The sequence below is a fragment of the Camelus bactrianus genome, chromosome 2 (genome assembly GCF_048773025.1).
Source record: "Camelus bactrianus isolate YW-2024 breed Bactrian camel chromosome 2, ASM4877302v1, whole genome shotgun sequence".
Classification (NCBI taxonomy): domain Eukaryota; kingdom Metazoa; phylum Chordata; class Mammalia; order Artiodactyla; family Camelidae; genus Camelus; species Camelus bactrianus.
Window position 1 is genome coordinate 105,768,582 of NC_133540.1, and position 12,807 is coordinate 105,781,388.

Genomic DNA, 12,807 nt, shown 5'->3' on the forward strand with positions numbered 1-12,807 from the left:
ACCATAAGATTTTTGAATCCAGCTCTTCTCTGATGCTCCTTTAAATTACTAATATTAGCTCCCTGTGCAGAGATTTCTTCTTTATTACACATTCAGCATATGGGGAGAAAAAAAAATAAAGAACAATACCAGTGTTTCAAGGCTCCATTGATTCCATGGTGTGACTTCACAATGGATGTACGTCGTGAGCCTGTTAAATTGTAAAGGGAATTTGATCAATGTTTTCAAATGCTTTTCTCTTTTCATGCCCATTTCCCATTTTCTTTTTAGATCATTTCTAGGTGAGCATTCTTTTTTGACATTTACTAAATGTCAGCCGTAGTCCATGTTGAAAACATTGGCCTAGAGCCAGTGGGCTTACCAATTTATATTAGCCTGTTAAAAAAAATTAAATAAAATGTGAAAATGAATTGAAAATTGCTTTGAAGAAAAATGAGGGCTCACAGTGGAAAAGCCCATTCATGGCCTGACATTTACCCATTCCCTTCCTGTGTCACAGTTGTCACTTGGTGCTATCACCAGACTCCGAAAGGAAATCCAAAGAAAGAATTAAAAATAATTCTTTCATGCAGCAGCCGTTTATTGAGTACCTATTCTGGATCAGCACTAGGAATACGAAGATGAGGAGACTGGTTCACTCTGCATCAACTCAGAGCCTAACGCAGTGAATCTCAAACTTGAAATAAAGACCGGATCTGTTCTTGGCTAAAGCCTTTGAGAAGGGCAGCTGGACCTCCTGAAAGCACATGTTTATGCACAATATCAACTGCGAGGAATTTTTCCTAAGGGAATAATCAGGGAAACATGCAAAGATGTATTGAGTCTTGCAGAGTCATGATCTCCATTTCTAAGTAGAATAACAAATGATATTTGTTATTTGTTGTTTTTTTGGGGGGGAGGGGATTACTTGTGGGGGGTTAGGTTTATTTATTTATTTTTTAAATGAAGGTCCTGGGGATTGAATGCAGAATCTCGTGCATGCCAAGTACATGCTCTACCACTGAGCTATCCCCTCTCCAAATAAGTTTTTGGAGTTTGCTAGAGATACTGCTTTTTTGCAGGGAGAGGGGTAGGTGATTATGTTAATTTATTTCTTTTTAATGGAGGTACTGGGGCTTGAACCCAGGACCACATGCATGCTGGGCATGCACTCTACCACTGAGCTATACCCACTCCCACCCCAAATAATAAATAATTAATCATGTTCCTGCAGGTATGTACTGCACTTAACCTTGATAAAGAGTTTAGCTCTGAGTTGTTTCTATTGTCCACTAACACTGTATATATTACGTGTTTCTCAGTTTACTTAATAGTTTACTGAGCCAGTTCACTGTTCAGTTTTCCTTTCTTTCTCTTTAATCACCAAGACCATGTGGACAGTATAAGTCAATCACACTGATGTTTTCTGTCATGGAGCTCTTCTGTGATTGTCATGGGGTTTATTTCTTAAACGGCTTTTAAAAGTCTGTGATAAGTTGCTCCAAAGGTAACACCAAATACGATTTTAGTGTGAATGCTCGTGTTCCCTGTTCCTGACCTGCCTTTCTGTTAAAGGTTGCTTGATTCTACTTGGCCATTGTCAGTAGCTTTGGAAGAAGACTGAGGCACATGAGCTTTGCAATCAAGTGCTTGGTATTGACTCTGGTTGATTCACCAGGGTGCCTGAGGACAGGTTGAGAAGTTAGCCAGTTCCCTACTGTTAATTCAAGTAAAGGTTTAAGTCGTTCTAAATGTATAGTCCATCGTCTAAAGTCAGCTTGCAGAGGCTCGAAACTTTTATTTTCCACGTGTAGTGTAGGGTTTAGTTGGTATTTGGACACCACTCAACAGCCTTTCTGGCTTTCTTTTTCAGTCAAAAATGAGGAATTAGACATTCTGATGTTATTTGTTAGGAAGTAATGGAATTTCTGAACTCAGATGTCATTTTTTAACAAATGTCTGCAAGCATTCTGGTACACTGATGCTTAGCAAGGCATTGTAGTTTCTCTCACCTAGAGGTTTGCTCCCAGGGCCTTATTTTTTCCCTAAAAGTGGCCAGCCAGGCTCACAGAGAGCTAAACATTTGTAAACCTAGGGCTTTTCCATGATGATTCTTCAGAGACCTAGTCATTTGCCTCTTCTGCTGCTTTTATCCTTCAGGACTATAACATCTCAAAATTCTTTTTCAGAAAACGAAGTTAATTAATTTTTTTTTTTTTTTTTTTTTTTTTTTTTTATCTAAAGGGTTTCTCCACTTCAAAAATCTGAAGTCGTTGAGATGGTTAAAAAACAAGTTAAAGTCATAACCCTTGCCATCGGGGATGGAGCAAATGACGTCAGCATGATCCAGACGGCACACGTGGGGGTTGGGATCAGCGGCAACGAAGGCCTTCAGGCGGCTAATTCCTCCGATTACTCCATAGCGCAGGTACCTCGTCGCCCCGCGGGACACACCGTTCGTCCCGCGCAGCTGCCCTCTGAAGAGGAAAATACTAATTTTTTCCCACTCTCATTTTAGTTCAAGTATTTGAAGAATTTATTGATGGTTCATGGTGCCTGGAACTATAACAGAGTCTCCAAGTGCATTTTGTACTGCTTCTACAAGAACATCGTCCTCTACATCATCGAGGTAACACGTTCCGTTTAAAATCCTTGTCATCTGCGCATGTACGTGAGAATTCTCTTGGTGAGGACATTTTCTCATCATTGTAATTAATCCTTCATTTGCCCACTTTTTCTAACTTCTTAATCTGTTAAAACAACACGTTTGTCAGCCATGGAGAACAAGGTTTAAATTCTGACTAAAAACATGCTACAGCTTTGGTTAGAAATGTTGAATTACAATTGGTCATAAACTAATGTGTTCAGGTTTTAAAAGACTGCAAACTCTATAGCATTTTTTTATAAAGCTCAAAAACATGAGAGAAAACGATACGCTGTTTCGGGATGCAAACAAGGAAGACGGTGTTTAAAAAGAAAAGGAAGGGACAGTGGACAGAAAACTGGGGATGTCAGCTCTACCAGGGGATCTAATCTGGTAGGAGGCACGGGTGGCTTTGCTGGTATTGGCCACCTTGCAGTTCTTAGCCTTCTCGTAGTTCAAACTTAGATAATTATATACAAGGATCCCTTGTTTTGGTTTCTGAGTTTGGTAAGTTGAGTCCAGACAATGAGGAATTTGTCTAAAAATTAGAAGACTCACTTCCTGTGTCTGGATAACAAGAAATTTCTATATTCCTTTTCATGTAGCAAATATGACATCATTTAACATGAAAACATAACCTGGGTCAGGAATATCGCTTCTAAGAGGATGCATTTTGTTCTGCGAACATTTTTACAGTACCTGCTGGATGCCAGGCCCCAGGCTTAGTTCAGCAGCTACAAAGTAAATCAAGCAAGGTTCTGTTGGAGCTTGCCAACAGAAACATAAAACAAGCTGCATGTGTGAATGCACATTTTCTAGGAGCCATGTGAACAAGTAAAAAAAATTAAAGCCTAAATAAATGTTTTAATTATCTTTCAATTAACTGGATATATTCAATATTATCATTTCAGCATATATTATTAATACAGTATCTCACTTTTTTCCTTCACACTAAATGTTCAAAATCTGGTGTGTATTTTACACTTAGAGTATATCTCAGTTTGGACTAATCACATTTCAAGTGTTCAGGGAGCCGCGTAGCCAGTGGCTACCACCGTGGATAGCACGACACTAATAGATGAATAAGCAGATTCAGGGTGTGGTACGCAAGTTACTTTTTTTTTTTTTTTTTACCATTTTATCATCAGAAACAATATTTGTAATGCTTATTCCTTGCTCCTCTTGAGGCTTCACAAAGCATTTTTTTTCTTTTTGTGTGTGTGGTGGTGGGGGTCAGGGAGGTTATAGGTAACTAGGTTTACTTATTTGTTTAGAGGAGGGACCGGGGTTTGAACCCAGGACCTTGTTGCATGCTAGGCATGCGCTCTGCCACTTGAGCTATACCCTGCCCCCTCCATAGCTTCTTAAGAAATCCCTCTATCTTCCACTCCTGTCAGAGGAGCTGCCTATGCCCTCGTAAATCTGCTCCAGGCTCCCTTACAGATGTTTGCTTATGCCACCTTGCCCTCGACTCTGTTCACTGTTTCTGCCCATCGATCAGGAAAGACAGAACCTAACCATTTGCCAGGTGGAAATAATACCCCATATTTTACACCACAGAAGTAACACTTTAAACCAAAAAACTCAGTAGATTCCCCCTTACCCCTGTTGATGAATTAGTTGTAGCTGCTGTATGTTTGCTTCAGCTGGTCTTTATGCCTGTCAGAATGTTTATCTCCTTATCAAAATGTTGACTTAGCGTAGTTCTTTTTATGCATCAGACTAGTAAAGGGAAAACTTAGGTTTGAAGCATGCAGGCAGGTTATTTATCAGTCACTAAAAAGCTGTCATTAGATTGCAACCCATTAGGTAAAATAATCAAGAACTTGGAACATAAACAGGATAATCTATGAATTTACTTATTGTTCATTACTAAGTTTGGTCTGGAATAGTCTGTGTTTTGAAGCAAAATGCACTTCCAGAAAAGCTTATAAGATTAAAAAAAGAACTCTTTTATATAAATTTGTGATTCTTTTCTAAAATAATTATTTTTGATACCCAATCCTCTCTATAGTTCTAACTTTTGTAGTTGCATTTTCTTCTCATCCCAAAACATTGACATTCAAAAGAATATCAATTTATACAGTTTTTTTACATACACTTTTGAAAGTAGCAGGAGTTTAAAGCCACTGGCAGTAATAAATCTGCTTACAAAAATTTAATTGTTCAGAATGAAATAAGACTACTCAACTTGCCACTTTTTAAATCTATATTATTTGACAACCAACGACGAAGTGGTCAAAATTACACACTAATGGGAGAAATAAAATATATTAAACTCAAATGAAAAACGAAATCTGTACGCTCTGTTTCAAACCCAGAGTTATGCGATTTGTGGTTGATTAGCCCTGAATTTCACTTGGCTTTGAATTTAAAGCCTCTTTGAGAGATATTTAACACTGATCAAATTCTTTACATGTTGAAAAGGAAGTACGTCCTAAACTTTACTGGAAATCTCATTCTTAAGTTATTTTTCTTTTAGCAGTTTATGTTAATGTATTTTGAATATAATTCAACTATCTTGGAAACGAATTGACCTTTTAAATCAATTCCCAGATACCCAACTTTTGCCAGCTAAAACAAGTTCTGCAGATGTTAATGGCTCATGTCAATACTGTGGATGAATAGACAGAAAACACATCATTGAATGTCTCTAGTGAGGGCAACTGCCAGTCTCGAACCTCTCCTTTCAGTTTTTTGTGCTGATCAGGCGTGGGAGCAGAGGACTCACTGACTGTTTGTAAGCTGCTGTTTAATATGCAGAAATGCTCCATCAGGGAAATGTCTGTGAAGCTTTAACTGCCACGCCTCTGCTGGGGCATGGAAGCTAGAAAATAAAACCAGGAGAAGCAGGTCCAAAGTTTCTTTGCTAATAAAGGAATAGCATGGGACACTAATGGTTTTATAGGTTATCTGCAAAAACTGCTTTTCCCATTGCTGTCCTGCCAGGGATATCACGAGCTAGCTACTGCATTGCCGTAAATTACAGCCAAACAAATAAATACAGATTTGGCAGGTGGCAGGGTAAAGCACTTACTTGTGGGGGCCGCCCAGCAGCAGCTCTAGGTGTTCACTGAAATTACTGGCATTTTCTAAAGACTTGGGATTTTGTTTCGTTTTGTTTTTTCCCCATTTCTCTGGAACATCTGACTCCTTCCTAGCAAAATAAGACCTTTTATTTCAAGCAGTTAGTCGCATCCAGGTTTTCCAGGAAGATCCCAAAGCAACAGAGTATTTCTAATTTCCGGAAGCTTTGATTAAAGTCAATGAGGTGATACTTTCCCAGAGAATTGTGCTGGGATATGGACTTCCTGTGAATTTAAATAATGTAGGTAACTTCCCAGAGGGGCTGATGTTTTCTTTCCACGTCATTGGTTTTATTGAGTCAAAGGAGGGACTTTGATGTGTTTATAGTAATTTAGGTGGCATTTTATTTAGTATGGAATACATTTCTAATACAGCTTTCAACTACAAATCTCAGACTGACTTGAAATCAGCCTTCTAGTAGACTTCTTCACCATAAAAACTTTTTTCCTTTAAATGATGTAAACTTGAATGCCAAAATATTTGTACAAAGATAGAGGATACTATCTTGCAAGGATCAATTCCTATCTAGTTATTTCTCCTTTTTTAATAAAAGAAATTAGAATATTAAGTTTTTTTTTTAAATACAGCAAGAGGCCTTCTAAAAACATGTTCACATGTTTCAGTAGGAAAAATAAAAAGATAAAAATGTGTTAATGGTTTTCCACTTAAAATTTTCCGCATTTGTCTCCCAAAGCAGTTAACTGGTACATTTTAAAATAAAGTTTAACTGCAAACATGTTGGTTTATTTGCAAGTTATTTTGAACTGGAAACTTTATGTAAATATCCAGTGATCTGAGTGATCCTAAATTTCAAGCTGGTATTTTAACCAGCACTGAATGTTGTGTACAGGGAAGCTAGGAGACCATTCATTTACAGATGTTTATTCACACAGAAATTCATTAACGTGAATTTCTCATATTATCCAGTACTGGTGATTGCAAATGCACTTATAACTATAACCTTGAAGCCAAATCATGTCTGTTAAACAAATTTGGTATGCAAGCAGCTTCAGCTTTCTTCAGACCAATGAAGATTATATGTATCTTCATAGACTACTAAAGCCATAATTGAAAGTTCATGTTTAAAAATTCCAGATATTACCATCATACCCTAAGAAATCTGAACTGGCTTCTTGGTGTGTAATACTACAATAGACCACAGTCGCCTTCAGGGAGAACACTGGCATCATCCAGAGGATCACAAATATGTATTTACATAATCCACATCTCAGAAAAGCCAACTGTGAAAACACAATAGGGAGCATTAAAGTCAGTCTTGTCAATTTGTGTCTACTTACGCTTTGAAAAAAAAGTTTTGAGTCAGCAGCACCATCCCAAGGAGTAAATTTAACATCACATGAAGATGCTAAATTTGCATATAGCAACGAACGATCTGGCTCTTAACTGAGGGTACATGGTCAGGTTTTATTCCTGTAAATATATGTAGCAGAGCAAGTAAGAATTTCAGATTTGCCTCCCATGTTTATGCTTTTGTTCTTGTTGTTGCTAATGTCTGTTACAACCTTAACACAATTTGGGCTTACTTTTCATGTGCTATTGCTACTTTGTTTTCTTTTCCATCTCATGAAGCAGACATTCATTTTTATCTATGCTCAGTCATTCCTTTCCACCATAAAAAGGAAAAAGATCAGTGTGGGTGCAGAAACTGTTCATAGGGAGGCCGGCCTGGGTACATATTGATAAATGGTGAATTTGTAGCAATTCATGCTTCCATAATGAGGTTAAATGAAACGTGAAGTGTAGCAAAGTCCCTGCGACTCCAATTCAGAAATTCACTTGACCGGCTCCTCAAGGCTGCTGTCCCCTAAGGGGTTTTTTTTGTTGCTGTTGTTATGTTTTGGTTTTGTGTTTGTGTTTATATGATTTCATTGTTGGGCCAGACATTTTACTCTTCCAGATCAACTTGATTTTTAATTACATTTTAGGTCTGCATTTTTAAAACAAATAATAATGTGGGGATTATTGATTTACTAATATTCACTTTAATTTTCCATTTGTCTTAAACATGTTGGAGAAAGGTTCTCTATATTGCCCTTTAATTTTTATCAAAAGTTAGCTTTCTGTTTTAAGCTATCTGCAGAATATATAAGAACATGATGCTCTATTAAAGATTTGTTTTTAATTGAAGCATAAATTTAAGTTACAAAACTATTTTTTAATATATAAATTCAAATTTTGCATTATGATGGCTATCATTATCAAGAACTATTTTTTTAAAAGCTTATGTACTTTGACCCATTAATTCTACTTCTAAGAATTCATCCTAAAAGAAGAAAAAGGACACAAGAAAATTTTTGGAGGTGGTGGCTATGTATGTTTCCTTGATTAGGTGACAATTTCATGAATGTACACACATGTCCAAACTCACCAAAATGTATACAGTAAATGTATGTCTTTTTTGTATATCAATTTTATCTCAATAAAGCTATTTTTATTAAAAAAGAATTAATCCTAAGGAAATAGAGATATGTAGGATTTCTGTGCAGGAATATTCAGTTCGGAATTACGTATAATAGCAAAAACTGAAAGCAAGCTAAATATCCAAAAATAGGTATAGCCACACTGTAGGGGATATACATTCATTAACATCATTTAAAAGGATATGTAACAACATAAGAAAATGCCTATTATATAATGTTAAGAAGGAGAGGAGCAGAACATGACACTACATACTAGTTTCCAGAGGACAGATTTATGAACATATATAAATGAACTATATGAATACAACCAACACGGAAGAAAACAAATGGTGATGGGACTATTATAGGAAATTATTTAATTTTTAAAAATAGACATATTTTATATTATAATAAAAATAACAATAATCTTTATCTATCGGAAGGTAGATATTTTAAAAGGGAATTAAAGCTCTAAAAATTTAATGGCATAAAATACGTTCCCTAAAATACCTTTTAGGAAACACAGTTTTGTCTAACTTTTTAAAAATCTGATTGCCTATAGATATAGTTCTTTTTTGATTCAACAAGTAGAACCAATTCTGACTTAAATAGCAAAGACCTTATGAAAGCATCCCTTCAAATTAAAAAGTGAAGCAAAGAAATGCCATTTTCAAGAGAGTCATGAAACTGCTGTGTTAATGACGCTGTTATGCAGTGGTTGAGTTTACCGCAGATTCTAAGAAATGCGTTTATGGTTTTGTGTTCTAATTTGAGGGTCTTGGGGTTGTTTTCTTCCCAGATCTGGTTTGCCTTTGTTAATGGCTTTTCTGGACAGATCCTCTTTGAGAGATGGTGCATAGGTCTTTATAACGTGGTAAGTTTAGGCCTTCTGATTATTCCTGTTCCTTGGAATACTTTGAGATAAAAGTTCACCCTGTGTTTGGCTGGCTGGTGAAATGACTAGTTTGTGCACTTTAGATGTTTACAGCAATGCCGCCCTTAACTCTGGGAATATTTGAGAGGTCATGCAGAAAAGAGAATATGTTGAAATATCCTGAATTATACAAAACGTCTCAGAACGCCCTGGACTTCAACACCAAGGTAGGACTCAGTGCCCTGGTGGGACTTGCTTTTCTTCTCCGATCGTTTGGGCCACCTGGTCTTCCACAGCCAAGGAAACAACTCCAGGGTCCCGACCATGGCAAGTCAGATTTGCTTAAGATTCTGATATGACTGAAGAGGTGTTTTGTTTTGCTGTAAATTTAAAATGTAACCACAGTTCACTGGGGTTTGCCAGGCAGCAGTAAACTGGATCTGGCAGGCAGAGGGGGTATCCCCTTGGCCCTCTGACTTTCTGTCTTCGCAGTGTTGTAGGAAGGTGCTCACTCATCCAGGACTGACAAGGACTGTATTTACAAGTATGAAATAGTGAGGATGATATATCACTCTTTACTGATTTTTGGTTTTGTGAAATGACTTTGTCCCCATTCGAATATTAAATTGCTTTGGGCATTAAAAATATAGTCTCTGGTAGATAACTTATTTAACCTTAATACTTCAGTATTTCCAAGCTATAAAATTTAATGTAAGATAAAATAGCCAACATTTTACCCAAAATCATATTCTGGGTTTATATCCTTCATAGCAAACTATGGGCTAATGTCACCTTTGTGATCCAGGGTACGTACTCATCCCAGCGACAAAAATATCTCATTTCCTGTATAGTTTATTTTACTGCAATTATTTATTCTAGTTTTCCGCTGGTGTTTGTTAGTAATTCAGGTTTCTATCCAGTGTCAGTGAGGGAAAAAAAATTTTTAATTTTATAACAGTCAAGGTGGATGCCATTTCAAAACTATCATAAAAGCATCAAATACGCCTTCAGAGAATTTTTTCCCATTGTATATTTAGTGCATATTTATTAGCATGTTACTAATAATTAGATTAACCTAACTTCAGTGTTTTGAATTTAGGAAGTGAATATAGGATATTTTAAACATTTATTAATTCATAAAACTCTCAAATGGACATTTGTTCTCAGTCTACCGAGAGAGTAAAGTGAAACAGGTGTGTCAGTGCCTCCACCCTCGCACAGTAAATGACGGTGTGAAGTTTATCACCAGGATGTTATTCATCTTCTGAGACTAGGTCTTCATGAATGTCCTGCGCGAATATGTCCAGGTGTGCATATGCATACAACTTGAGGGCGTGGTTTTAAATTACTGAATTTGGTTAAATTTTTTTTAAAAAACTAAGATTCTTTGACTTACATCGTTGGTTCTAATGGATATTTTTAGTGGTCCCTTAAAACTGTTGCTATTTATAATATGCAGTGTCTGCTTTTATTTTTAAATGTTTTATTTTTGGATTTTTTTCAGAATTTTTTTTTAGTCTTCTTTTCTTTTATTCCCACTTTAATTTATTATCTTATAATTTTTTCTTCTTTTAGTTCAGTTATTCATTTTGAGCCTTTTTTTTAGTTAATAGGTTTTGTAGTCTATTATTTATTATGTCATTAACTACTATGAAATCATACTAATATTCTTAAGAGATCTTTCCATTATTGATCATTATCCAATTTATTTTTGATATCCAGTTTGTGTTAAACTCCACTGCCTTGCTGTAATGTTTTTCATTACCTGTGGTGAATATTTTCACATGGTGGAAAGCCACAATCAGGGCAGATAGAATAGACCGTGAGCTCTTGTTTCCTTGAAAATGTGATCCGAGACTAAGAAAGTTCCAGGCACACTAACAGTAAACCTCCTCGACCGAGACCCTCGCATCAGCCTCCGCCACCCTTCCCCATCTGCCGCAGCTCCGGCTCCACAGTGTTCTCTCAGGAGTTATGTCCCAGCCCCTAAGTTGGCCGTGGTACTCTTGCTTAGAAACATAAAGTGATCCTCACAGGATGACCCAAAACCACTCCTGGGAAGTCAAACCGTTTCATGCCCTTTGCACATGGCACCATGGAAACAGTTTTGTGGCCAGAGAAAAAGGTGCAGCAGGTAGTGTATAGTTTTAACGTGTGAGCATCATCCCTTGCATTTTTGCTGTTCTTTTGTTGTACACAAACTGTTTCATTGTCTGCAAAGCCCATGCATTTCGAGAAGTCATCAGATCAACCCGAAGAGATTATATAACTCCTGTATGCATTTTAAGTATTTATAGATGCACAAGATGCCAACAATTTTTATAGGGTTATGGGTTTTTCTAATGATTTCAGTGAAAAATTCTTTGAATAAGTCCCATATAAACGTTTTAAAATTCAGGGACAAATGGTTACAAAATGCAGAGTTGTATACACAGCAGTGGCTGTGGGTCCCCAGCGTGGAAGCATCGTTGCCCTGAATGATGATGATTACGTTTGTTATGGTAAAAAGGGTCGGAGGTTCTGAGGTCGTGACAGGGGTTAAAGGATTAGCATGTGACAATAAGTATCGGTCAGGAAAATGGAAAAGTAGAACTAATTTTTCTTGCACCCACCTGTGCTTTCTGTCAAATAAAAACTTGCGGTAATGACATAGTGAGGAGAAGAGACAAAGGTTAATGAGTAACACAAGTTCAAATGTGTAATGTATTGGAGCGTAAATTGGATCATACAATCCAGTGTGGCTGGGTGAACTAACAAAGGAGGTTGAGAACACAGTGGAAAATGTTGGGAGGCAGGCAACTTAATTTCTGTTGTTTGAACAGCTTAAAACTATTAATACATGCCAATTTTATTTAGCATAAGTTTTGTTTGCAAGAGGCACTTTTAAATGACAAAACTGCAACCGTTCAAAGGGTCGTAAGAGTTCTTAATGGTTTTTCTGTAACTTAATCTTTCACATCCATGTTACGAAGAAAGGACCAGTGATACTTGCTTCCTTGTTCTTAAAATACAATAGAGAAAGTAATTACTATTAAATGATGTTATAATTGAATGAAGTTTGATGTTGACAGGTGTTTAAAAATTGTGAAAGTCTCTTACATCTTCGGCCCTAGTGAAAATGCTTTGCTTTAAGGAATTAATACGATTTAAATGTTATACTTGCAATTTATGGTTGTGTGTGTGTGTGTGTATGGAGAGAGAATGCATTATATCCTTACCATTAAAATGTTTACACTTTTATTTGCCTGAAAAAGAGAAAATAGGGATTTCACCAAATCATAGTCTTTTTCAAAAGTCTGTTCTCTTCTGGAATTATGAAGATAGTCCCACTTAAAGAATTTAAGGATCTGCAGTTATCTTAAATTTTATTTTCTTTTTCAGGCAGGAATTTAAACTTTTAATACTTGGTTTTTAAAAAGTAGAAAAATTTCAGTGAGGCTGAAAAAACATTTGAGAAACATAAAAATAAATAAATGACCCATGAAGGTCTAAGAGGCAGAAAGTGTCTGTCAGTTCTTTTAATTCACAGTGGTGGCCCGACAGAAACACGTTTTGTGAATCTAGCTCACAGATAAAAAGAAAGGTCAGGGTTCACAGAGCTAGTTTATCGCAAATGGTTCTCATGGATTTTTGTTTTCCCTCAGGTTTTCTGGGTTCATTGTTTAAATGGCCTCTTCCACTCCGTTATTCTGTTTTGGTTTCCACTAAAAGCCCTTCAGTATGGTAAGTAGAAAGGATTTGAATGCTAAGAGATGACTTTTTACTTTTTTAGAAAAATAACATTGTCAATATGCGTTAAAAAT

The 12,807-nt window shown here is 36.5% G+C and overlaps 1 protein-coding gene across 6 annotated transcripts in view; it reads left to right on the plus strand.

Moving 5' to 3' along the window:
* Positions 1–12,807, plus strand: part of ATP8A1 (ATPase phospholipid transporting 8A1) — a 214,507-nt gene that overhangs the window by 162,079 nt on the left and 39,621 nt on the right. For all 6 annotated transcript variants that reach the window (XM_074348531.1, XM_074348524.1, XM_074348539.1 and 3 more), the window contains 5 exons: positions 2,224–2,407; positions 2,498–2,608; positions 8,930–9,004; positions 9,109–9,231; positions 12,649–12,727. In XM_074348531.1, the coding sequence (XP_074204632.1) occupies positions 2,224–2,407; positions 2,498–2,608; positions 8,930–9,004; positions 9,109–9,231; positions 12,649–12,727 (572 nt within the window). The remainder of the gene's footprint in view (positions 1–2,223; positions 2,408–2,497; positions 2,609–8,929; positions 9,005–9,108; positions 9,232–12,648; positions 12,728–12,807) is intronic.